This window comes from Dipodomys merriami, unplaced genomic scaffold (genome assembly GCF_024711535.1).
Source record: "Dipodomys merriami isolate MVZ:Mamm:240054 unplaced genomic scaffold, mDipMer1.0.p SCAF_440, whole genome shotgun sequence".
NCBI classification, from domain to species: Eukaryota; Metazoa; Chordata; class Mammalia; order Rodentia; family Heteromyidae; genus Dipodomys; species Dipodomys merriami.
Window position 1 is genome coordinate 204,970 of NW_027206003.1, and position 25,090 is coordinate 230,059.

General features: G+C 52.6%; 1 protein-coding gene across 2 annotated transcripts; it reads left to right on the forward strand.

Moving 5' to 3' along the window:
• Positions 1–8,446: 8,446 nt before the first annotated feature.
• Positions 8,447–24,909, forward strand: LOC138808115 (ADP-ribosylation factor 1). Of its 2 annotated transcripts, none has more exons than XM_069994057.1 (5): positions 8,447–8,544; positions 22,831–23,014; positions 23,101–23,211; positions 23,427–23,551; positions 23,649–24,909. In XM_069994057.1, exons 2-5 carry the CDS (start codon positions 22,867–22,869, stop codon positions 23,808–23,810), a joined length of 546 nt encoding a protein of 181 aa, XP_069850158.1. In that variant the 5' UTR covers positions 8,447–8,544; positions 22,831–22,866; the 3' UTR covers positions 23,811–24,909. The 2 variants fall into 2 exon arrangements, with proteins under 2 accessions (XP_069850158.1, XP_069850160.1); XM_069994059.1 differs by lacking the exon at positions 8,447–8,544 and adding an exon at positions 9,198–9,292.
• Positions 24,910–25,090: the final 181 nt, after the last annotated feature.

Here is a 25,090-nt window from a genome sequence, read left to right on the forward strand (position 1 = left end):
GACAGCGCCCAGGCCAAGAGCTTAGGCTCCACGACTGACCCCCCCCCAAAAAAAAATTGATGGGCTGACAGCAAATGCCCATGTGGTAGAGCACCTGCCTAACAAAAACTAGGTCCTGAGTTCAAACCCCAGTACCTTAAAAACTGGTTTAAATAGAAATAGCTTATGATTAAGCAATTCCACTTTGGGATAAATGCCTAAAAAAGATGAAAGCTGGTTCTTCAAGAGACATTTATACACTCCTAACTCATTGTCATGACAGCATTATTCACCATAGCCAAAAGGTGGACACAACCCACATGTTGAGAAATGGGTGAATGGGAAAAACAAAGTATGGTCCAATGGAATATTATTCGACCTTAAAAAGGAATGAATTCTGACACATGCTACATAAATATAAATCTTGAGAACATTATGTTCAGTGGGGAAAAAAGCCAGCATTGAGTGACAAATAGAAGCTGGGCATTGGTGGTACATGCCTGCAGTGCCAGCTACCCAGGAAGCTGAGCCCTGGGGAACATGATTCAAAGTCAGCCCAAGCAAGAAAGTTTGTGAGACTTATCTCCAATTTACTACCAGAAAACCAGAAGTGGAGCCATCTTTCAAGCAAAAGCAGCTCAGGGACAGCGCCCAGGCCCTGAGTTTAAACCCATGACCAACCAAAAGAAAAAGAGAGAGAGAGAGTGAGAGAGAGAAATAGTAGGGTTCCTAGAGTTGTCAAATTCATAGAGACAGAGAGTAGAGTAAGTGAGTGCCTAAAGATAAGAGAGGATGAGCAAGAGTGTTTAATGAGAATAAAGTTCCAGAAAGTTCTGAAGAGCGACAGTGGAGAGGACTGCAGGGCTCTGTGAATGCACTAATGCCATTTAAAGATGGCTACCAATGCAAAGGGAGCCCCCGTTTCTCCCTCCTGTGCAACACGCATCCAAGTCGTGCCTGCCACCCGGCGTGATTTGATGGCCCTACATAAAGTCCATCTTACCATTCTAGTTTGAGAAAATGGTTGAAACACTTGTGGTTTTTGTGTTTTTTAGCATACAAAATGATAAAACAGGCATCAGTTTCAGTTGAGCATGGACTATTTGACCCCCAAAAGCCTGAGATTTCTATCAGACACAGAGATCACGGGTTCTAATATTCAGCCGGAAAGAAGGCAAAGACGAAATCTTGTTGTTGTCTGCGGCCATGTACATAAAACTGGAGAATATTATGTTAAGTGAGAGAAGCCAGATATAGAAAAACAAATGTCTTTCCTGATGAGGAAGCTAAAAATTGACCTCCCAGGAAAGTAAATTATTGGTCACAGTGTTCTCGGGGGAGGCTGGATAACAGGGATACAGAACAGACCTGACGGGAGGGACAGCTCTGGTTCTCCACAGCAGGGGGGGTAATGGGGCACTGCAGATTATTACACACTTCACAAAGACCTAGGAGAGCCGGGCACTGGGGCTCATGCCTGAAATACTAACTACTCAGGAGGCCGAGATCTGAGTTCAAAGCCAACCTGGGCAGAAAAGTCTAGGAAACTCTTATCTCTAAGCACAGAAAAAGTCCAAAGTGGAGCTGTGGCTCAAGTGGTTGAGTACTAGCCTTGAGCAAAAGAAGCTCATAGACAGCGCCCCGGGTCAGAGTTCAAGTGCTAGAATCAGCACCAAAAAACCAAAACCAGGGCTGGGAAGGTGGCTCAGTGGTAGAGCGCTTGCCTTGCATGCCTGAGGCCCTGGGTTCGATTCCTCAGCACCACATAAGCGAAAAGAAAAAAAAAAAAACCCAAAACCAACCAAACAAAAAACAAACAAAAAAAACACCCAAGGGAGGTGGGGGAAATGGGGGGGGGAGGATGGGATGGGAAGGGGAAACAGAGGAGGCTACAATGCTTGATAAGAAATGTACTCATTATTTGCCCATGTAATTGTAACCCCTCTGTACAGTATTTTCACAGTAAAGAAAAAAACCCAGGAGAGGAACTTGAAGGCCCCTAAAACAGGAATGGTGGATGCCTGACGCCCTACCTAATCACTCCCAGATCATCACACTTACCCCTGAAAACGTACAGTTGTTCATTATTATTGCCAGTTAAGATGAAAACACCACAGCCCCCGGTGCTGGTGGGCTCTCACCTCACGATGAACCTGTCCCCTGAGATGAAGGACGGAGATCCCTCCCTTGCCTCATGGACTGCTGTGCTGACGCAAAGCAGAGTTAGCAGAGCTGGTGGGGCAACCCATCCCGAGACATCGCCCTCCAAGTAGAACCCTGCCCACCTGAGGGGCCATGTTCCCTGTGGGACCAAGGGCTGGACTATGAGATGGAAAACAGGCTAGGGCACGTGGAGAAACAAGATGCTTAAAAGGTACCAGAGGTCTGGCACTGGTGGCTCACACCAGTAGTGCTGAGGCTGAGATCTGAGGCTCACAGTTCCAAGCCAGTTCAGAGTAGAACGTCTGAAACTCTTACCTCCAAAACTCTAGAAGTAGCTGAGCGCCTGTGGCTCACGCCTATAATCCTAGCTACTCAGGAGGCTGAGATCTGAGGATCACGGTTCAAAGCCAGCTCCGGCAAGAAGGTCCTTGAGACTCTTATCTCCAACAAACCACTAGAAAACCAGAAGTGGCACTGTGGCTCAAGTGGTAGAGCGCTTGCCTTGAGCTGAAGTGCGCAGGGACAGCGCCCAAGCCCAGAGTTCAAGCCCCATGACCGACTAAAACAAAAAACAAAAAAACCCTCAAAAATTCTAGAAGTAGAGCTGTGGCTCCACTTCCACCAGCCTTGAAAGGAAAACAGCTGCAAAAGAGCACCTAGGTCTTGAGTTCAAGCCCCAATACTGACACACACAAAACACAAATCTTAAAAACCAGGTCACAGAGGTCATGCCTATAATCCTAGTTGCTCAGGTGGCCGAGATCTAGAGGACAGTGGTTTGAAACCTAGCCAGGGCAGAGAAGCCAGGCTGGAGGCATACGTCTATTGGAAAGAGACTGGTATGGTCCTAAACTGTGGCGAGACCTCACCACCCAGCAGTCAGCCCTGCAAGCGTGAACACCCTGAATGACCTCGTTTCATTCTGCCTTTGGCACTTTCTGTCTGTTCCTAAAAGGGTCCAGATCAGGGATCAGACATTAGGCTGTCTTCCTGGGCCTCTGACAGACCAGGTATAAATCAGGAATCCCAGAACTCCTTCTTGGATTGGATTCATTTTCTCCAGTGACTCAGAGTGCACAGGGAAACACCAACTTTACTTGTTTATCATAAAGGGTATTGCAAGGGATGCAAAGGAGCCAGGAATTAGGAAGGGGCTGGAACTGCCTTGCCATCCGAGCACTGCCCTTCAGGAACTGCCACCTCTTTACCTAAGAAGCTATTTCTAGGGAGGCTACATTAGGGAAGGTGGCTGATTAAGCCCCGGGCCACTGGTGATCTCCTGGAGTTTAGGGCCCAGCCCATCCCTGGAAGCTGTAGGTGAAGCAGAAAGTCTCAATCCTTTGATCCTATCTTAGCCTTCCAGTAAATCAACCCCATCCTGAAGCTACTTAGGGCAACCAGCCTGCAATAACTTGTTAGCATACAAATGTGCTAGAGATCCAGAGATTCTCACTCTAGGAACTGTACCACAGGAAACAGAACAATGACCAAATGGTTATTTCCCAATCTATGTGGCCTGGAGAAGGGAGTGGGCAGAAATGGGGAAAGGTGGGGTCTTCCCCTCCCCCCTCCAAGGAAGTACTTAAAGGAATAAAATTCTTCCTACACTGGGTCCAAGAGGTCCTGATGATGATTTTACTGTACTTCCTTCTGATGCTACACAGAACCACCTTGAAGCCATTGCTAAGTTAGATCTTTCTTGGCCATTGTGTAGTTGTCTGCTCAGAGCCTCCTGGAAAGGCAGAGTGGGACAGAAAACCCCAGAAAGGTGCACTCTGGCTGGATGGGGGGGCTGGGAGCCCCCATCTCCCACCCACACCGGTGCAGTAGTGCCTTCTGTCAGGACAGGTATCCTAGGGAATGTAGCAGCCTTCAAAGACACCACAATGCCAAGTCTCAAGAGGACATCAAAGTGCTGGCCACAGGCTGGTGTGGGCCACTGAGCTCCAGTGGGCTCAAGCCCAGAATCCTCGTGGATTCTGCTCATCTCACAGACGGACTGCAGAGGCTGCACACAGCGCACAGGGGTGAGGGGGGATCCCCCAAGAGGCAACCATTTCCGTGCGGGACTCCCACTGGGCACTCCTGCCTCTGCCCCTTAGTTCTAGGCATCCATCTGTCCTTCCAGACACCTTCCCCAAGAGGCCTGCCTGAGTGGCATGACTGCCTGACCTGGTCCTCAGAGACAGGCTCCAGAGGAAGAGCTCAGGCCCAGCCCCAGCCCAGCTTAGATCCGCCGGGAGCTCCACACCTCTCTCCAGCAAGCTCCTCTCGCCCCCTGCTGGTCAGAGTTGGTCAGCCCCGGTCACACGGAGGAAAAGACAATGAGTCCCCAGGCTTCTTTCCTCAGGTAACTAAACTGCTCCGTTGCTTCCGGGCCGGTAACGTCCCCAAGCTCGTCCACTTGTCTCTCTCTCTTACTAAGGTTGGGTCCCAGACCAGAAGCACAAAACAAAGATAAATTTCTTTCTTTTTTTTTCTTTCTGATTCCAGAGTTTGAACTCAATGCCTGGAGCTTGCTTGGTCAGATAATGAATGCTCTGCCTTTGAGTCCCACCTCCAGCCCAGATTTTGTTGTTGTTCTTGTTGTTCGTGGGGCTTGAACTCTGGGCCTGGGCACTGTCCCTCAGCTCTTCAGCTCAAGGCTAGTGCTCTACTACTTGAGCCACAGTGCTGCTTCCGGTTTTCTGGAGTTTCATTGGACTCATGGACTTTCCTGCCCATGTTGGCTTTGAGCCTCCATCCTCAGATCTCAGCCTCCTGAGTAGCTGGGATTGCAGGTGTGAGCCACCAGCACCCAGCTCCAGCCCAGATTTCTGCTTGTTAGTTTGGAAATGAGTCTAGTGGAATTTGCTGTATGAGGTGGCTTCAAACTGTGTTCCCCTGGGTCTCAGCCTCCTGAGTAGCTGGGATTACAGACATGAGCCACCAGTGTCTACCAGAAGGTATATTTCTTTCTTTCTTTTTTTTTAGAGGGTGTATTGCTTAAACCAGCAGTCTGTTTTTTTTTGTTGTTGTTGTGATGTTGCGGTTTGAACTCAGGGCTTTGTGCTTGCTAGACAGGCACTCTATGCCCAGTCCTTTTTGCTTTATTTTGGGGCTAGGGTCTTGATTTTCCAAGCACATTGGCCTTCTTGTTTATGCTTTCTATACAGCTGAAATGACAGGCATGCTACCATCAGGCCCAGCTTTATCGGTTGAGATGAGGGAGCTTGTAAATTTTTCTGCCAGGGCTGATGTTGAATTGCAATACTCCCAAACATCACCTCCTAAATAGTTAGGATTACCAATATGAGCCACTACACCCAGCAATATCTTACTTTATTGTTGTTCAAACTGTATCTTAAGGCTCAGGTGGTAGAGTGACAACCAATGAGAACTGAGTTTGAGTCTTGGTCTCATAAGATACAGATTTTTTTCTTTTGCTAAGTAAACTCTTTAAAGAGAATTTGCATTAGGACATACAATATGATCATTTTTTACTGGAGCCTTAGCCTACCTAGGACTTGATAAAGGCTTGGGATTTATCAACATAGCCCAGTTCACATTTAACCACTAATTAAATAATTTATTGAATATAATAGTTTTTTTGTTTTGTTTTTTGTTTGCCAGTCCTGGGGCCTGGACTCCTGGCCTGGGCTCTCTGTCCCTGAGTCTCTCTGTGCTCAAGGCTAGCACTCTACCACTTGAGCCACAGCACAACTCCAGGCTTTTTCTGCGTATGTGGTGCTGAGGAATCAAACCCAGGGCTTCATGCATGCTAGGCCAGCACTCTACCACTGAGCCACCTTCCCAGCCCAATAATTTACATAGGGTACATGACTGAGAGAGGGTACAGTGTGATTTCAGTATCTATAGATAACCTATAATGTCAGATCCGTCCAACCTCTGGACCATCTCCTGCAGACACGGCCTTCTGAGGTTGGATCGCTGCCCTCCTGGGAAGGTCTGGTCGTCTGGAAGGTCTGGGGCCACGGGGGCCATGGAAGAGCTCACAGGCCTGTTCTGCCTTTTGCTTACGTGAACATGTGTTTCCAGGTACGAGAATAACCTCCACGCAGACCGCCCTCCTGGAGGAGTGCAGCCACGAGCAGGGACGGTGGATCGCGCCTCTTCTGGGAGCCTGGCAGTCCAGGCGCCCGTCCCGGGCCCGCGAGGCCCTTGTCCGGAGACGGTGCTGCCTCCGCTGTCCAGGCCCAGCGCCCAGGCTTGCAAGGGGACCCCGCTTACGTCCCGCGGGGGTGGGCTCGGAGGGCCCGGACGGCCGGGCCTCCCCTCCGGCTCCCCGCGGCCTCCCCTCCAGCTCCCCGCGGCCTCCCCCCCGGCTCCCCGCGGCCTCCCCTCCGGCCCGGCCTCCCCTCCGGCTCCCCGCGGCCTCCCCTGCGGCTCCCCGCGGCCTCCCCTCCGGCCCGGCCTCCCCTCCAGCCCCGCGGCCTCCCCTCCGGTTCCCCGCGGCCTCCCCTCCGGCTCCCCGCGGGCTCCCCTCCGGCCCGGCCTCCCCTGCGGCTCCCCGCGGCCTCCCCTCTGGCTCCCCGCGGCCTCCCCTGCGGCTCCCCGCGGCCTCCCCTCCGGCCCGGCCTCCCCTCCGGCTCCCCGCGGCCTCCCCTCCGGCTCCCCGCGGCCTCCCCTCCAGCTCCCCGCGGCCTCCCCTCCGGCCCGGCCTCCCCTGCGGCTCCCCGCGGCCTCCCCTGCGGCTCCCCGCGGCCTCCCCTCCGGCCCGGCCTCCCCTCCGGCTCCCCGCGGCCTCCCCTCCGGCCCGGCCTCCCCTGCGGCTCCCCGCGGCCTCCCCTCCGGTTCCCCGCGGCCTCCCCTGCGGCTCCCCGCGGCCTCCCCTCCGGTTCCCCGCGGCCTCCCCTCCGGCCCGGCCTCCCCTGCGGCTCCCCGCGGCCTCCCCTCCGGCTCCCCGCGGCCTCCCCTCCGGCCCGGCCTCCCCTGCGGCTCCCCGCGGCCTCCCCTCCAGCCCGGCCTCCCCTGCGGCTCCCCGCGGCCTCCCCTCCGGCTCCCCGCGGCCTCCCCTCCGGCTCCCCGCGGCCTCCCCTCCGGCTCCCCGCGGCCTCCCCTCCGGCTCCCCGCGGCCTCCCCTCCGGCCCGGCCTCCCCTGCGGCTCCCCGCGGCCTCCCCTCCGGCTCCCCGCGGCCTCCGCTCCGGCCCGGCCTCCCCTCCGGCTCCCCGCGGCCTCCCCTCCGGCTCCCCGCGGCCTCCCCTCCGGCCTGGCCTCCCCTCCGGCTCCCCGCGGCCTCCCCTCCGGCCTGGCCTCCCCTCCGGCTCCCCGCGGCCTCCCCTCCGGCTCCCCGCGGCCTCCCCTCCGGCTCCCCGCGGCCTCCCCTCCGGCCCGGCCTCCCCTCCGGCTCCCCGCGGCCTCCCCTCCGGCCCGGCCTCCCCTCCGGCCCGGCCTCCCCTGCGGCTCCCCGCGGCCTCCCCTCCGGCTCCCCGCGGCCTCCCCTCCGGCCCGGCCTCCCCTGCGGCTCCCCGCGGCCTCCCCTCCGGTTCCCCGCGGCCTCCCCTCCGGCCCGGCCTCCCCTCCGGCTCCCCGCGGCCTCCCCTCCGGCCCGGCCTCCCCTCCGGCTCCCCGCGGCCTCCCCTCCGGCTCCCCGCGGCCTCCCCTCCGGCTCCCCGCGGCCTCCCCTGCGGCTCCCCGCGGCCTCCCCTCCGGCTCCCCGCGGCCTCCCCTCCGGCTCCCCGCGGCCTCCCCTCCGGCTCCCCGCGGCCTCCCCTCCGGCCCGGCCTCCCCTGCGGCTCCCCGCGGCCTCCCCTCCGGCCCGGCCTCCCCTCCGGCTCCCCGCGGCCTCCCCTCCGGCCCGGCCTCCCCTCCGGCTCCCCGCGGCCTCCCCTCCGGCTCCCCGCGGCCTCCCCTCCGGCTCCCCGCGGCCTCCCGCCCCCGTCGGGCCGGCCAGGCGGCCCCTGGCTGCGGGCCGGCGCCCGACCTCCATCCCGAGCGCTCTGACTGAGCGGCCCCGGGCTCCTCGGGGGTCGGGCACGGCGGGGACCCGGCCCTTGGGACCCCGCGGGGGACGCCGTACGCTCCCGGGCTGACGGTCCTCCGCCTCCCGACTGCCGCGCCCGGGGCTCGCAGAACCGGGACGGGCCTCGGGCTCCGCGTCGGGGCCACGGGCGGGACGACCCGCCGAGGCACGTGCGCGCGCCCGCCCACCCGGAGGCCACGCCCACCCGGGCGCCCCTCCGGGGACCGGCGCGGGCCCGGGGGCGGGGCCTCTCCGGGTCCTCCCCTGCGGCCCTCTTGGAGCCAGTGCGCGTGCGCGGAGCGGGCCGAGGGCGGTCCAGCCGGTGTGCCCGCCCCTTTCCCGGCGTGCGCCGCGGCCGCAGGCGCTGACGTGGCTGCCGTCAGCGCCGCCATCTTGTGGGAGCGAAACCAACGCCTGGCTGGGAGCGGCTGCTGCTGAGGTGAGGCTGAGGGGCGAGCGGCCGCGGCGGCCGCGGGCTGCGCCGGCGGGGCGGCCGCGGGCTCGCGGGGGCTCCGGGGCGCGACCGGGGCCCGGGCGGCGCGGCCGGGCCCGCGTCGGGCCGCACGACCCCCTCCGCCCCGCAGTCGCCCGCAGCGGCCCGGGCCTCTCCCGCCAGCCCGCCGCCGCCGCCGCGGCCCGGAAGCCCCCGCCCGGCTCGGCGCCGCCCCGAGGCTCGCTGCCCGGTGCCCGGCGGGGGCGGCGGCGGCGGCGGGCCCGGGCCGCGGGGCCCCGAGCGGGGGACGGGCGAGCCCGCGCCTCGGCGCACGGCCCGGGCTCGGGGGTGGGGAAACTGAGGCGCGGGCCGGCCCGAGCCGGCGTCAAGGTCACGCGGGCCCCGAGGGCTTCCCGGCGGACGAGGGGGCCGCGCGGGGCGCCGCGCACGGCCCGCGGCGCGGCCGCCCCTCCCCGCGCCCCGGGGGACGGGCCTGGGGTCCGCGCCGCGGCGGCCGCCGGCCCCGTCCTCCCGGGCCGGTCCCTCCCGCGGACGCCGGCTCCCGCGCGCCGGAGCCTTTAACCCGACCGGCGTTGGTCACGGGGCCGCACTGCCGCCGGGCCTCCGCAGCACCGACCCCCTCCGTCCCGGGACTCTGGGCGGGCCGGGCCGGGCCGGCCTGCAGCCGCTGCCTGGCGCGATCCTGGAAGTCGCCGTGGAGAGGGCCTCACCGCAGCCGCTCAGCCCGCGAGCGGTCAGTTGGCAGTTCTTGTTTCCGAGCAAGTGATGAACAATTTTTCCTGCCAGCTGATGTTTTCTGCTGTGCGTGTGTGTGCGTGTGTGTGTGACTAGTGGGTCGCTGCGATGTGTGCGTCCCTCGCTGTGAACCAGTGTCTAACATGCGGAACTGAGTTCTCAGCAACACTGGTAGCAAGGATTGTGAGGGCTTGACACCAACAGTATTATTAACCCAGCCCCAAATGGAAAGGTGTTGCATGGTGTAGGTGCGGGCCACAAGTCTAGTTGGCCACAGGTGTGCTGTCTTCTTGCTATACAGGGTTTTTTGTTTAATACTGTTGGGCAGGGGGACATCTGTCACTTGTCCTCAGGTATCTTGTTGAAAATGAGACTGAATTCCTGGAACACTGCAATGTGTCTTGCCCTTGAGGCAGATAACAAAAGGGGTGTTGATGTAAACAGACCAGTGGGGGGGGGCGTGTAGCTCAGTGGTGAGGCACTTGTCTAGTATTCCGGCTCAAGCCTTAGCAACGGAGTGGAGTGTGTGCACACACAAAATATTTAAGGCGATTGGTGTGGGTAACACCTCACAGCTACTCATTGTGGAATAAAAGAAAAAAAATGTGGGCTTTGTATGTAACTCAGTGGCAGAATGCTTGTTTGATATGTTCAAGGCCATTAGCTCTGTGCTCCTCAGTTCTGGTTTAAAAACATAGTCAGTGGGGAATGAGGGAGAAGAAAAAGGCAAAATGGAGAGGGAATAATTCCAAAATAGAGTACAGCCATGAAGAAAAATCATAGTGAAGGTATTCTCTGTGTTTCTTGCACAATATTGTGTGGAGAGGGTATTGGGCCATCTCCACCTACCCAGTGGCCTCTACCCTGTACCAGGCAGGGCTTGAAAGTACAGGGAAGGACATTTGGCTTTTGTTTTTAAAGGTAAAGTTAATATGGGCCACACTGTGAGTTGACCCCAAGTCATTTAACCATAGAGTAGACCAAACAAGAAAAACTTGTTGTTCAAGTTCATAGAATAGCACAGAACTGTGGTTAAAGAGGTGGATCGATTCTTCCTAACACCCTCCCCCCCTCACCCCCCCCCTGCAGATTCTTCAAGTTAAATGTTGGACTGTTGTGTAGATTTAAATCTGCTCTTAGTCACAAGCTCTGCTTACCAAGCTTTTCTGAAAATTCCTCCAAGAGATACGGGTTTCCACTGAGCAGATGGTCAGACCCCAGCTGGCCTCAGCTTGCTGCGGCCTCCGTGGTGTGTCCTGTGTACTCTCATGGACAGTCTCTCCCTTTGGCCTTTTGCCTTCGTAAAATTAGGACAGTGAGAGGAAATAAAGTGCTTACCTGTTAGAGGTAGCTGGGAGAACTGCATAAAAAACCCTTTTTGTTGGGGTCTTTAGTTAGATAAGAACTTGTCATTTTGTGTGTGCTATAGCCAAACAAGATTTAAGGGCTGGGTGTGGTGGTTCATACCTGTAATCCCAGCTACTTGGGGGGCAGAGATTGCAGTGAGAAGCCAGCCCTAGCAGAAAGTTAGCTAGATAACCCTCCCCCATCTCACTCAAGCAAGGAGGAGGCTTAGTAATACCCCTCTGTGATCCTGTGATCCTAGCCACGAAGGAGATACAGGTAAGATGACCTCTGGCTGAAGCCTGTCCTGAGCAAAAAGTAAACTGCCTGAAAAACAAAGCAAAAAAAGGGTGGAGAGCATAATGCCAACTCCTGCCTTAGATCCAAACTATAGTACTAAAAAGGAAAAATTGAACTTGCCCGCTAGGAGGCAAAGGATGGATGCTTGGGTGAGTGGGGGCATTGGGAGTCTCAGGCAAATGCCTGAGAATATATATGCCTGTTGTGATAGTTATAAATGCTTTGAGGTGCCATTGTAGCGCCTGGGTAGCTGTATCTCTTTTGGGAAGTAGCTGTATCTCTTTTGGGAAGTAGTTCAGCATTCTCAGGTGGGTCAGATGGCTTGATTTGTTGGTAAACTAGTTGTATAGCTTAATACAGATACACCCAAGTTCTTTATTCTCAGGAGGATCTTAGGTGTTCACCTAGAGTTCTGTCCCCCAGCTTGCTACAAGTATAGAGGAGTTGTGAGGCTACCTGTTTAGGACACCACTGACCTACTGATCCTGTTTTTTAGTTTTCACTTAGAGAGGGCAGCCTACTGGTAATCAATGACAGGAAAGAGTGGCACTTTTTTTTTTTGGCCAGTCTTGGGGCCTGAACTCGCTCTATCACTTGAGGTACAGCATCACTTCCGGCTTTTTCTGCTTATGTGGTGCTGAGGAATTGAACCCAGGGCTTCATGCATGCAAGGCAAACGCTCTACCACTGAGCTACCTTCCCAGCCCCTAGATTATATTTTAACTTAGATTATGTTCTTTTTTTTTTTTTTTTTTGTCAGTTGTGGGACTTGAACTCTGGGTTTGGGCGCTGTCCCTCAGCTCTTCAGCTCAAGGCGAGCAGTCTACCACTTGAGCCACAGCACCGCACTTATATTTTAAATGTCATATCTTTTAACATTTTTGGTGGTGAAATTTTCCGTGAAATGTTTGCAGCCTTTATAGCCTTTCTTTACAACATCTAAATATTTACAGCCTTTCTTCATAGCATTTCTCTTCTTTTGGTATGGTAGCAGATTCTGAAAATTATCGGGAATGAGCAATTTATTTTGTCAGTCATGGGGCTTGCTCAGACTGGGTGCTGTCCTTGAGCTCATTTGCTCATGACTAGCACTCCAACACTTTGAACTATAGCACCAATTCCAGTTTTCTGTTGGTTAATTGGAGATAAGAACTTCATGGATCTTACTGCCTCTGCTGGCTTTGAACCATGATCCTCAGATCTCATCCTGGATAGGATTACAGGTGTGAGCCACCAGTACCCGGTTTCTGAAATGTATTGTTACTGTTGGCATACACCTTGTCTCCCCTGGGTGTTTGAACCTGTGGGGGTGTTGGATTTTTCCTTTCAGGGATTTGTTTCAGTGTGTGTGTGTTTCCACGTTGTTACAGGCTCAAGAATTTTCAGGCTGAGCCATGCTTGTGTATAGTTTAAAATGGTGCCATGTTCATTATTGACCCAAAAGGTTTTTCCTGGTAGACTGTCTTTTTCTTTCTTTCTTTCTTTCTTTTTTTTTTTTTGGTCAGTCGTGGGACTTGAACTCTGGGCCTGGGCACTGTCCCTCAGCTCTTCAGCTCAAGGTGAGCGTTCTACCACTTGAGCTATAGCACCACTTCCGGTTTTCTGGTGGTTTATTGGAGATAAGAGTTTCACGGACTTTCCTGCCCAGGCTGGCTTTGAACCACGATCCTCAGATCTCAGCCTCCTGAGTAGCTAGGATTACAGGCGTGAGCCACAGGTGCCCGGCCTAGACTGTCTTTAGAAATAGTATATCTGCGGGTTTATATGGTCTTTTTGATACCAAGAGCATGGTAAATATTCTTTTGCTATCACTTTCTCCTCTGATAATGAGTCACTTGTGAGAAGTGTAGTGGGAGAAGATGGGGTAGGAGGTCCCACATAGTGTGATGCGTAAGCTGCATTGCTGATGGAGCATCTGTGCAAGAAGGCAAGAATGTCTCCTGGTAGGGGACACTGGAGCAGAGATATGATAGAACAAGGGAGAACCCAGAGGCTTCTCAGTGGTCTGAAAGAATTGGAGAAAGGACCCTGAAGTGGGTGGGTATGAAGTGTGGATTTGGAGGCCTCCTGTGAACAGCGCGTGAGGGTGACATACCTGCTAGCAAGTGACCTTGGTCCCTGAAGCAGCTGTGTCGTCCCTAGAAAAGGTCCTTTACATGTTGTGGGAGCCCTGGCAGGTTGGGTGGCAGCGTTGACACTTGATGGCAGCAGCAGGAATGCATTTGGTTAGCTTTGATGGCGCTGGAAGCTCATATTGTGATGTTCTCCCTTGTCTGTGACAAGGGTAAGCTTTTTTGGGGTACAGTTTTAACAGGTGCTCTGAGCAACTATCTTATAAGTCAGGAGCAATCCTGTTTTGTTCTCTTCAGAAACTTAGCAAGAGTTATTTTCTGTTCCTAGGGGGAAATGTCATCTCATAGTGGTTCAGTAGCCTTGTTAGTGCACCGCTCCAGCCACCTTCTCTTGAGGCTGGGCCAGCACTGAAATGCAAGTTTCAGTAGAAGTCACTTCCCTTTATCTCCTTGTGACAGTTTTCGGGCAGCCTCATGGGGTTTTCTACAGTTGTGCGTGTCAGCTGGTCAGGTTGACTCAAAGCACTAGACTGTTGCAATGCAAAGGGGGAGGGAGTGGTGGGAAGCGTTCAGAGTTCTAGCATGAAGAACTGGGGGAAGTTGCTTGGGTATTGCATGTTTGAGAGGGTGGGTGGAGAAGTTGGAGGTGGAAGCCTGAGGTCATCATCTGTCGGACCTCCTCACCCTGCAGAGAAAGGGAGAGTGGGGCGGGGGCAGGTATCTGGAAACCAGGGGCAAGATATTAACAGATGAATATTTGAAAGGAAGGCTTTCCTGACACAGGCTGCCGGAGATCTGGAGCGTGTCCAGAAGAACACAAAGTTCAGTGAGGACAAGTGCTCTCTGGAACTGGAGGTGGAGCTGTCCCTGTCCCTCTGAGTGTCTACCTGGTGTGATGATCCTGAGCTGAGGGAACCTATTGACAGCTCCTCTTCCACACACACTTTTCTCTTCCTTTCCAAAAGCAGGTCTATGAGTGGTTTGAGGAAAATCCACAGGGAGTTTTACTTTATGAAAGCACCACCAGCCAGTAGCTGTTCTAGGGTGGGAAAGGGGCCCTAGGACACTGGGTCCCTCAACTCCATACTTGTGCAGGGAAGAAGGCTCATTGTGTTTTGAAGGAAGCACATAGTTGAGCTAGCAAAGCTAAATTGGTGTGATTTCCCTCACAAGAGAAATTTGTCTTGTTTACTAGGACTGTTCCTATTAAGCCCAAGCATAGTGGTGGTGTGTGGACGGGCAGTAAATTGGTAGATAACTTGGCCTGCCCCTCTCTGAAAGCACCAAGGCAGAGACCTTGCAGGTCATTATTACTGCAGCCAGGAGGCCTCTTAATGAGGCTTGTGACGTGTATTAGGAGCAATATGGTCTTAGTTGTCCTCTCTCAGTTCCATTCCATGGTGTTAAGTTCCATCTTCTGTGGAGAATAATTCCACTACAGAACGAACACTGTCCATGTGTCTGAGAAGATAAGGACCAGCCTGGGGCCTACCAAAGAGTCAAGGTTCTGGTCACAGGGTAAGCAGGGCACTTCCCTGAAAATACCAGAGTGACCCCATGCTGATGATCCTGGGCCTGCAGAGTGGATGAGGTATGAAGGTTGCTGACCAGACTAGTGACAAGGTCCATAGTGCAGTGCTGGGCTGGACTGGGCCACTCTCCCCTGACGTCTGGGTACTTTCTCACCTGCATCTTTGTGAAGTTACTCTGGTTTTTGCCAATTTCAGTTTATTTGGGGGTGGATGCCTGTTTGTGTTTCTTTGTGTGTAGAAACAAGCCATGACCTCCCACATGGCTAGGTAGCTCAGAGGTACACCACCAGCCCCAGATTTTTGTTGGTCTTTTTTCCCCCACTGGTGGGATTCCAGACTTAATTTACATTTGCAGGTAAAAATTGTCTTGATAACATTAGGGCCTAGGCTCTGCTGCTGCACAGATGCAGGACCCAGACTCCCCGACAACAGAAGGGAAGGGAAGGAAGTGTGGGTTTTATTCGAAAAGGCCCTTGTGTCCAGTAACACATCCAAGTTCTGTTACTGAAAGAACAGAGCATGACTTTGAACAACAACCTGCATCTGTCTCAAGGATGTATGCAGAGATATGGAGTAAGATGCTCCTGCCGTGTGCCCTAGAACAAGTCACCACAAGTCCCAAAGTTGCGTTTCTCCTGAATTCCTTCTTATAGCTCCAATCAGAAGTCATGCAATTCAAAGAACTGCCCACCTAGATTTCATGGGCTGTTTGAAGTTAAGTTAAAAAATAGTAACAAGCCAGGTGCTGGTGGCTCTTGCCTGAAATCCTAGCTACTCAGGAGAATGAGATCTGAGGATTGCAGTTTGAAGCTAGCTTAGGCAGGAAGGTCCGTGAGACTCTTATCTCAATCACCAGAAAACCGGAAGTAGAGCTGTGGCTCAAGTGGTAGAGCTATTGCCTTGAACAAAAAAAGGTCAGGGACAGTGCCTAGACCAGGAGTTCAGTGAGTAAAAATACAGTGAAATGAATAAAATAGTAAAGAAAATATGAATAAGGAGAAATACAAAAATGCAATTAGTGGACAAAGCTCTTTGACAACAGTTACTATAAACCTAAAACTCAGCTGACATGAGTGAAACTCATTTTTGTCAGCACACAAACTTAAGAATTCATCTGAAGTTATAGGTTTGCAAAGAGTGAATTTAAATTTCACTCATCACCTCACTGACAATAGATCTGGTAGGTAATGCCACTGCCTTAACACACCACCTCTGAGGAGGCGGCCTGCAGAGCAGATGTGTGTGAGGGCTGAGCCGAGCCTGAGACTTGGGGTGGGCCTTTTATGGCTTCAGATCTGTGCAGACTGCCTTTGGTGCCTCACGAGTCCCTGGAGACACCTTGAGAGCAATTCTAGAGTGCTCTTGTGGGTTCTCTGTCATGTTCCTTCGCCCCTTGATTGGATCCACAGAGTCGTGGGCTAGCCCTAGGCACAGGCTGGTTGAGTCATGCTTCTGTCACAGGCCGAGGCCTACACTTTTCAGGTGTGCCTGTCGGTTCCCATTATCAGCACATTCTGTTTTTCTCTTAGATTTTGTGAAATAGTGATAAAGCATAGTGGAAATAGTTGCAGAAAAATGTCAAACATAGAAGCGTCAAATGTTTGGCTGAGCTGCATATGATGAGCTGAGATTTTATGAGTAACCAAGCTCCATCCTATGTAGCACAAAAAAACTGTACACAGATGTTAACATGTAAATTGAATCCCATATGAAAGTAGAGGAGTCCTTTAGGTTACAGACCTTTTATTTTGGAAAGGAATAAGGCTTTTACATAAAAGATAGTCCGGGCATCTTGTGTCTTTTTTTCCCTGTTGGGAAACAATTGCTCTTTGCTAAGAATCTTTTTTTTTGCCAGTCAGTTTTGGGGTTTGAGCTCTGGGCCTGGGTGCCACTTCTGGCCTTTTATGAGTAGTTTATTGGAGATAAGAGTATCATTGACTTTTCTGCCAGGGCTGCCTTTGAACCCTGATCCTCAGATCTTACCTCCTGAGTTGCTAGGATTACAAGTGCGAGCTACTAGAACCTGGCTTAAAAACCATCTCCTTCCCACGCCCTCCCCCCCCCCCCCACGCTTGGGTTCATGCCTGTAATCCTAGCTTCTCAGGAAGCTGAGGCCTGGAGGATCATGTTTTGTTGGCAGAAAAGTCTTCAAGATTTCATCTCTAACCAAAAAAATTCTGGGCTGGAGGCATGGCTCAAGTAGTAGAGTACTAGCCATTAATTTAAAAAGCCCATGGAGCCGGGCACTGGTGGCTCACGCCTGTAATCCTAGCTACTCAGGAGGCTGAGATCTGAGGATCGAGGTTCAAAGACAGCCCGGGCAGGAAAGACCACGAGACTCCTATCTCCAATAAACCACCAGAAAACCGGAAGTGGCGCGGTAGCTCAAGTGGTAGAGTGCTCGCTTTGAGCTGAAGAGCTGAGGGACAGCGCCCAGGCCCAGAGTTCAAGCCCCACGACCGACAAAAAAAAAAAAAAAAAAGCCCATGGAGACTATGAGGCTCTGAGTTCAATCGCTCAGTATTGGGGCTTGAACTCAGGTGATTGTTGGCAAGCACTCTGCTACTTGAATCACACCCTCAGTCTTTTTGCTTTTAGTGTTTGTGTTTCTTGTATAGTCTGGATGCCCTGCTACCTTCATAACAATACTTACCTTTTTTTTTTTTTTTTTTTGTGCAGTCCTGGAGCTTGAACTGAGGGCTTGGGCATTATCCCTTAGCTTTTTTTTTTGGGGGGGGGTCTGGTCGTGGGCCTGAACTCTGGGCCTGGACGCTGTCCCTCAGCTCAAGGCTAGCACTCTACCACTTGAGCCACCGCGCTGCTTCCGGCCTTTTTTTTTTTTTTTTCTGCTTATGTGGTGCTGAGGAATCAAACCCAGGGTCTCATGTATGCAAGGCAAATGCTCTACCACTGAACCACCTTCCCAGCCCTCTCTTAGCTTTTTTGCTCCAGGCTAGTAGTATACCACTTGAGTCACAGCACCACTACTTCTGGCTTTTTGGTGGTTAAATGGAGATGAAAGTCTCATGGACTTTCCTGCCCAGGCTGGCTTCAAACAGAGATCCTCAGCTCTCAGCTTCCTGAGTTAACTAGGATTATGGGCCAGCCAAGTGCATCTGCTTAATTCTTTTACCTTAATGTCTTGAGTAGATCAGATTATGGACATTCACCACTCCTGGCTTTTTGTGTGTTTGTTTTGTGCTAGTATTTGCACTTGAATTCAGAGCTTCTCATTCCCCATTGGCGCTATTACTCGAAGTTGGTGCTCTACCACTTGACCTACACCTCTATTTCTAGCTTTTTGCTGGCTAGTTGGAGATAAATCCTCTGTATTTGTCTGCTTAGGCTGGCTTTGAATGGAGATCCTCAGATCTCAACTCTCTTAGTAGCAAAAGCAACCAGCACCCAGCTTGGCAAAATATTGCCATACATAAGTTCTCTCAGAATATCTTTAAATTAGTTAATTTTTCTCGTTAGACATGAAAGCTGAAATTATGAGCTATTGATTTACTACGTATAAATCAGTGTAAATTTAGAAGTCCATTAATTTACACTGTACTGAATTTGTTCATAATAAAACCTAAAAAACAGGAAAACAAAGAAACTCCTTAATGTCATCAGTTTCTCATTCAAGTAGGATGTGTGTGAACCCTGTTCCCAAGGACCGAGGACCCTGTTAAGTTAGCAGCTAGAAACGGGAGACGTGTCTTACTAGAGAAATTCTGTCACACTGGCACTAACATTTTGAGGACTAAGCTCGAGTGACCGGTATCATGGAGACTGTATCCCAGGAAGGCCCACAGAGCCCTGTGGAGGAAGGGTAACATCTAGGATAAGGCCACCCCACGCTGGTGCCCTGCTTCTTACCACGCACGGTTTTCCTGAAGGAGCTTTCTTGTCCCAAGGTGAAGTCTGAGTACCCTGCTGCCGGGCCTTACCTGGACGCTTGTCACCCTTCCTGAGGCACCCCTCTGTGGTTGGGGCACAGACCACACAGACAGAAGACTCTTAGGGAAGTCTAGTTTCACTGCTTCCTCCTAGAGTAATGCGGCAGAACCTGAAGAACAGGTTTACCTTCTGCGCAGGATTCTGGTGGAGGAAAGGTGAGCCACTGTTAGGCTAGGATCCACTGTTGTACCACTGGGTTTTTCTACCACTATGGAGTCCTCTTGGATTTGGGCCTGTTGCTGAAACAGTAGGTGGTGCTTGGAACCCACTGGAAGTCTAGGCGCCAAGGCTGGAAACCCTGACCACCATCTACTTTGGATTGCTGGGTGGGCCTCGGTGCTAGTAGGCTTAACCTGAGACTTGATTGAGGTTCATCCCATCCTGGCCCTCTCCAAATGGTGTGGCCATTCTGCCTTTTGGAGAGCTAGGCTGTGGTCACTGTGCTTTTCACAGCCTTTCTGTCTATGGGGCTGTGGCCTAGACCTGCACATTAGGGGATGGGACACCCTTGCCAGACTACATCAGGCTCCAGTGGACTTTTTTTTTGTCATGGGGATTGAACTCGGTCTGGGTGCGGTCACTCAGCAATTTCAGCTTAAGGCTAGTGCTCTACCACTGAGCCACCTTCCCAGCCCCTCCAGTAGACTTTTTTTTTTTTTTTTGTCGGTCATGGGGCTTGAACTCTGGGCCTGGGCGCTGTCCCTCAGCTCTTCAGCACAAGGCGAGCCCTCTACCACCTGAGCTATAGCACCACTTCCGGTGTTCTAGTGGTTTTTATTGTAGATAGGAGTCTCGTGGTCTTTCCTGCCCGGGCTGTCTTTGAACCTCGATCCTCATATCTCAGCCTCCTGAGTAGTTAGGATTACAGGTGTGAGCCACCGGCGCCCAGCTTCCAGCAGACTTTTATAGGCAGTGATGTACTCATGTAGCTACTCCCTGTTTTCCCTGCTGTTGTGTATGGGGCCCTGTAGGAGTTGAGAACCCTTTCCCCTCAGTTATGCATATTTTGGTTCATGTTTTTGCAGCATGTAAAAATGAAGGAAGCCATCCAAGAATTCCTCTGTCACAGTATCCCTAGCACCACCAGTAGATTTTTCTTGTTTCTCCATTGACATCTACTTGAGATTTGTGGATTTAGAAAGTGAGGATGGTACTGGGCACTGGTGGCTCACGCCTGTCATCCCAGCTACTCAGGAGGCTGAGATCTGAGGATTGTGGTTCAAAGCCAGCTGGGGCAGGAAAGTCCTTGAGACTCTTACCTCCAAACAACCACCAGAAAACCGAAGTGGTGCTGTAGCTCACGTGGTAGAGCGTTATCCTTGAGCTGAAGAGCGCAGGGACAGCGCCTAAGCCCAGAGTTCAAGCCCCATGACCAACAACAAAAAAGAGCATGGTGGTGCTGGGAATGTGGCTCAGCGATAGAGTGCTTGCCTAGCATTCATGAAGACCTGGGTTCTACTCCTCAGTACCACATACACAGAAAAAGCCAGAAGTGGCACTGTGGCTCACATGGTAGAGTGCTAGCCTTAAGCAAAGGCAGCTCAGGGATCATGCCCAGGCCCTGAGTTCAAGCCCCAGGACTGGAAAAGAAGAAAAAAGAAAGGGAGGGAGGGACGACGGCCTTTACTGCTTCTGTGCCCAGCAGCGACTAACTGTCGAGGTTGTGTGGACATGGGCGTGCTTAGCAGGGTTGCTTCCTGACTTGTTTGCTTGATTTGGTTTGGTTTGGAATATATTTTGAGAGAGTGATTGTGTGCACACCTGCTTGTATTAGGCTTGAGTTTTTACTCATACATACCTCTTGGCTGTCCTTCACGCTGCAGTCCATCTAGTGCTGCCTGCCCCTCTGCATTATCATCTTTGGCTCCTCCTTTTGCCTGGTGCCAGGGTCCTCATGGGAACTGTGTATAAGAGGTAAGGCCTTGTGATGCTGAAATTCTTACTGTAGCTGGTAGGATTACAGATTAAAGGCTGGCTATAGTCTCCGAATTTTAAGAGCCTGTTGTACACTGGTTCTGTCGGTATGGCAGCCATGCATGTCTGTCTGGAGCATGAAGGAACCTTGTCTCTGTAGTGTGCTTGCTTTCCTGTCTTTTTCCCCTTTATGGCCTAAGCTGTATTCAAACTCTGGGTTCTGTGTTAGCCTCTCAGGTGCTAGCATTGGATTATAATGGTTTTCCTTTTGTATCTGTTTTTGTCTGGTTCTGCTTTCATTTTGAACTTTTGTAGTGTGAACAGATTGCCTCATTTTCCCCCTTTGTTTCCGTATCTTATTTTGTGGACACTGTATCTTTTAATAATAATCTTTTGTTTTCTCTTACAAGAACATGTTCCCTGTCTTGCCTGTTTTCCTCCAAATCCCCCGCCCCCCTTTGCTTGTTGGAGTCTTATATTTGAGACTCTTGAAGAGGTGAGGGGCTAGGCTAGGCTTTTGGGGATGGTGCTTATATTCAGTGGGGTGTTCTGGGAGGTTCTGTCTTGTGACCTCTTCTGTGTGTTTCCCTGGTGCCTCTCACCCCACAAAAGCACTGCTGGATTCCATCCATGGTCTAGATGTTCAGACTTTCCATCTGGCTGGATATTGGTAACCATTTTTCTGGGAGCCTCAAGCAAAGTGTGCATGTAAGAGGCCTTTGGTGCTGAAATGACTGTTTATCCTACCTAATTCCTAATTAGTAGGACTTTGAAGGGGGAATGTGTGGGTCTCAAGGGTCTCCCTTTTCTCCCCAGTGGATGGTGAATTCAGGGTACACTGGGAAATAATCTACTATGTTCTACAGAAACTTTGTCCTCTGTACCTGGGAGCTTGGCTGTCTCCAGAAAGAGGGCCATGATAACTTGAGACCTAGTGTAATGTTTTGAATGTGATACTGTGAAATGAGAAAGAACCGTGTCCAGAAAGCACTGGGTCTCTGGTCACATCTGGGGAAATGTATACAGATCATCCAGGCATCAAGAAATGAGATTTGATTTCTCTGCATTGACCGCAGTTGGAGGTAACCCATTAGAAGGCTACTGCATAGCATTCACCTTGTTGTAATGTTAGAAGAGGAGGGATGGTGAGGAGTGAGTGGGGCCTTGGACGGTTGCAGGTTCACTGGAGGAGTGACTCCTAAATACTCTTGGCTGGCATATAGGCTGTGGTCAGAATGCCCCCCATTTGGTCTGTGAGAAGTTGGACTTGAGTACAGTAATGTTAGGTAGTTTCACAAGGCTCTAACCTCCTGGACAGATGAGTGCCTCATAAAGAAGGGCCTTGGGGAGTGGTTCTTAACAACTCTGAAGACACCAGATTCCTTCCCCGCAGAGGACAGAACACCATCAGACATCCACCCTCCCAGGCCACGGCCTCATTATTGATAGACCACCTGGTGTGTGATCTTCTGTCATGGCAGCACAGAAGGCACACTGATAACTTTTTGAAGGCTACAAGACTTCCATTGGTTATGTTTAAAATTAGGTGCTAGCAGTCTGACTTTTCTATCATTCATCATTTTAGAAAGTGATGAAAGCCCCTGTTTGGACAGAATGAAAGTGCCCACCATATGGTTACACCAGGGCCTAGTGTCTGATTTTCAGAGGCCCTGTCAGCCTCAGACCAGGCTCTGATGAACTGGTGATAGCTGACGTGATTGATGCCCAGCATTTCTGGTCTGCTAGTTGATGGACACGAGTCAGCGTGTGAGCCCATGCAGGAAGGAGTGTGCCCTGTATGCATACTCTTCACAAAGGGTAGTGGGGGCTTCTTGTTGTACCTCATGGGGCCCTGGCTCTTTGGGTTGCCTGGCATGGATGGCATGATGCCACAGTGCTTCTTGGGCTTGCTCTGGGCTGCACTACAGTCAGGATATTTTAGAAACACTGGGTCTGAGTCTGCACTATGACGTGTTCTCCATTCCTGGGCACCCCAGGAATGCTGGGAGCACCCCCCCCTCGCACCCCCTCTGTTCTCTAGGTGTGATTCCTTGTTGCTTGCTGGTACACTGGAAAAGCTATTTCATGTAGAGGTCTCACATGTCTCCAGAAAGCACTGTTTTCAGACAGCACATGAGCCATTGTGCCCAAGCATGGATGTGGTTAAGTCCTGCAGCTTGCTAAATGCAGGGCCAGTGAATTGAGGAGGCTCTGTGCCACAGCCGCCTCCCTGGCTGGACATGTAGCCACAGGACCTAGGCGGCCAGGTGGGCTCTTCAAGTTCCTTGGTGAAGGGCATTTGTGTTACACATTCATTCCTCTGTGGGATTTTAGAAGGGACCGAGGAGTCCAGGGTGGATAGGTTGATTTGCCACAGGGTTCATACTAGCAGCACAAAACATTCTTGGGATACCTTGCTTCCCCAGGTCTCTGGCCAGTGTCGCCTCCACCTGTCCACAAGCATGGGGAATATCTTTGCAAACCTCTTCAAGGGCCTTTTTGGCAAAAAAGAGATGCGCATCCTCATGGTGGGCCTGGACGCTGCCGGAAAGACGACAATTCTGTACAAACTGAAGCTGGGGGAGATCGTGACCACCATCCCCACCATAGGTGAGAAGCTGAGCTGAGACCGCGGCCGGGTGGGGCTGGGCCTGGTTGGAGGCGCAGAGGGTCCTCAGCTGCAACCCTGCCCCCAGGTTTCAACGTGGAGACTGTGGAGTACAAGAACATCAGCTTCACTGTGTGGGATGTGGGTGGCCAGGACAAGATCCGGCCGCTGTGGCGCCACTACTTCCAGAACACCCAAGGTAATGGGACAGCCCTCGTTGTAGACCTCTACTACCGGGCTCCTTCCAAGGCCTAGCCTCTGCTCAGGTCCCATGGCCTTGCTAACTGCAAGTCAAGGCCCCACAGAGCCAGGCCAGGAAGAACGGCTGTAATCTCGGGATTGGGGCCATGGCCTGTGGGGTGGGTGGGTGGGTGGGTAGTGTCGAGCTTAGGCAGTCACATGGCTCCCTTGCAGGCTTGATCTTCGTGGTGGACAGCAACGACAGAGAGCGTGTCAATGAGGCCCGTGAAGAGCTCATGCGGATGCTGGCGGAGGATGAGCTCCGGGATGCTGTCCTCCTGGTGTTTGCCAACAAGCAGGTAGGTGCCAGCAGGGTCCTCCCTCACGGCACCCAGGTCAGGGAGGGGGAGGACAGCTTGCTGGTGGCCCTTGTTGCTGATCCACCCTTCCCCTCAGGACCTCCCCAATGCCATGAATGCTGCCGAAATCACAGACAAGCTGGGGCTGCACTCGCTACGCCACAGGAACTGGTACATTCAGGCCACCTGTGCCACCAGCGGGGACGGGCTCTATGAAGGACTGGACTGGCTGTCCAATCAGCTCCGGAACCAGAAGTGAACCAGAACTCCCCTTCCCCCTCACTTCCTCCTCTCCGCCCTCCGCTTTCCTCTCATGTGGCAAACGTGCGACCCTGTGGTCCTGAGTGCCAGAAGCTGTCTCCATGGGTTGGTCACAGTGCGCACCGCACCGTGCTGTGCGTGTGCAGACGCAGCCTGCAGCCAGGTTTTTATTTAATGTAAATAGTTTCTGTTTCCACTGAGGCAGTTTCTGGTACTCCTATGCAATATTACTCAGCTTTTTTATTGTAAAGAGAATCAACTTACGGTCAGTACTGAGAAGAGATTTGGACATGTGGGCACCTGGTCTCCAGGAGCCAGTGGGTGTAGATCAGTATCGGAATCCATTTGGTGGTTGGTTTTTAACCTGAACTCAGTGCATTTTTTAAAATTGTTAAAAATACAAGCAGAACACTTGAACACATAGAAGGGAGACTATGCCTAGTGTAGGTTTTTGCAGTAACCGCCTGAATGCTTGGTCCATCAGATCAGCTAGCTGTTCCCCTGTGGAACAGGAGAGACGGTGACAAACGAACCACCATCGCTGCATGGTCACAGTAGAGCCCCCGTGACTCGCCTGTCTGTGGATCACCTGCATTCCATAGCCTTGTGCTTGTACTCGTGCTCACACGGTCACCAAGGGGCTGGCAGGGGCCGGGGCAGGGCCTCATCCTTGATGGGCCTGTGGCCTAGCAGCCGCCCGCGTTCCCAGTTCTGGCGCCTGCTCCGAGTACCGGCTGGAGGCCTGGGTCTAGCCAGCAGGAGTCTGCAAGCTGGGAGAGTCGGCCCACTCCAGACCCAGTCCCAGAGCACCCCATCTCCATGTGTGAAGTAGCTTCCTCCCTCAGCCTGCAAGGGTCCGATTTGCCATCGAAAAAGACGACCTCTACTTTTTTTTCTTTTGTATTTTGATAAACACTGAAGAAGCTGGAGCTGTTAAATTTATCTTGAGAAAACCTCAGAACTGGTTTATTTGGTGTCGTGGAACCTCTTACCGCTTTCAATACACAATTAGTAATCAACTGTTTTGTATACTTGTTTTCAGTTTTCATTTCAACAAGCACTGTAATTATAGCTATTAGAATAAAGTCTCAACTATTTCATGGGCTTGTCAGTGGGTCACTGTCACTGCCAGGAGGCTGCCTGCTGGGAAGGAAGCAGAGGCCGATAGGGCCTTCCCCATAGAGAGCAGGTGGCTGGTCTCCAGGCCTGGACTTTTCCCCTCATACATACGTACATGGAGAAGACAGCACACTACACTTCCAGAGGAAAGGGTGTAGG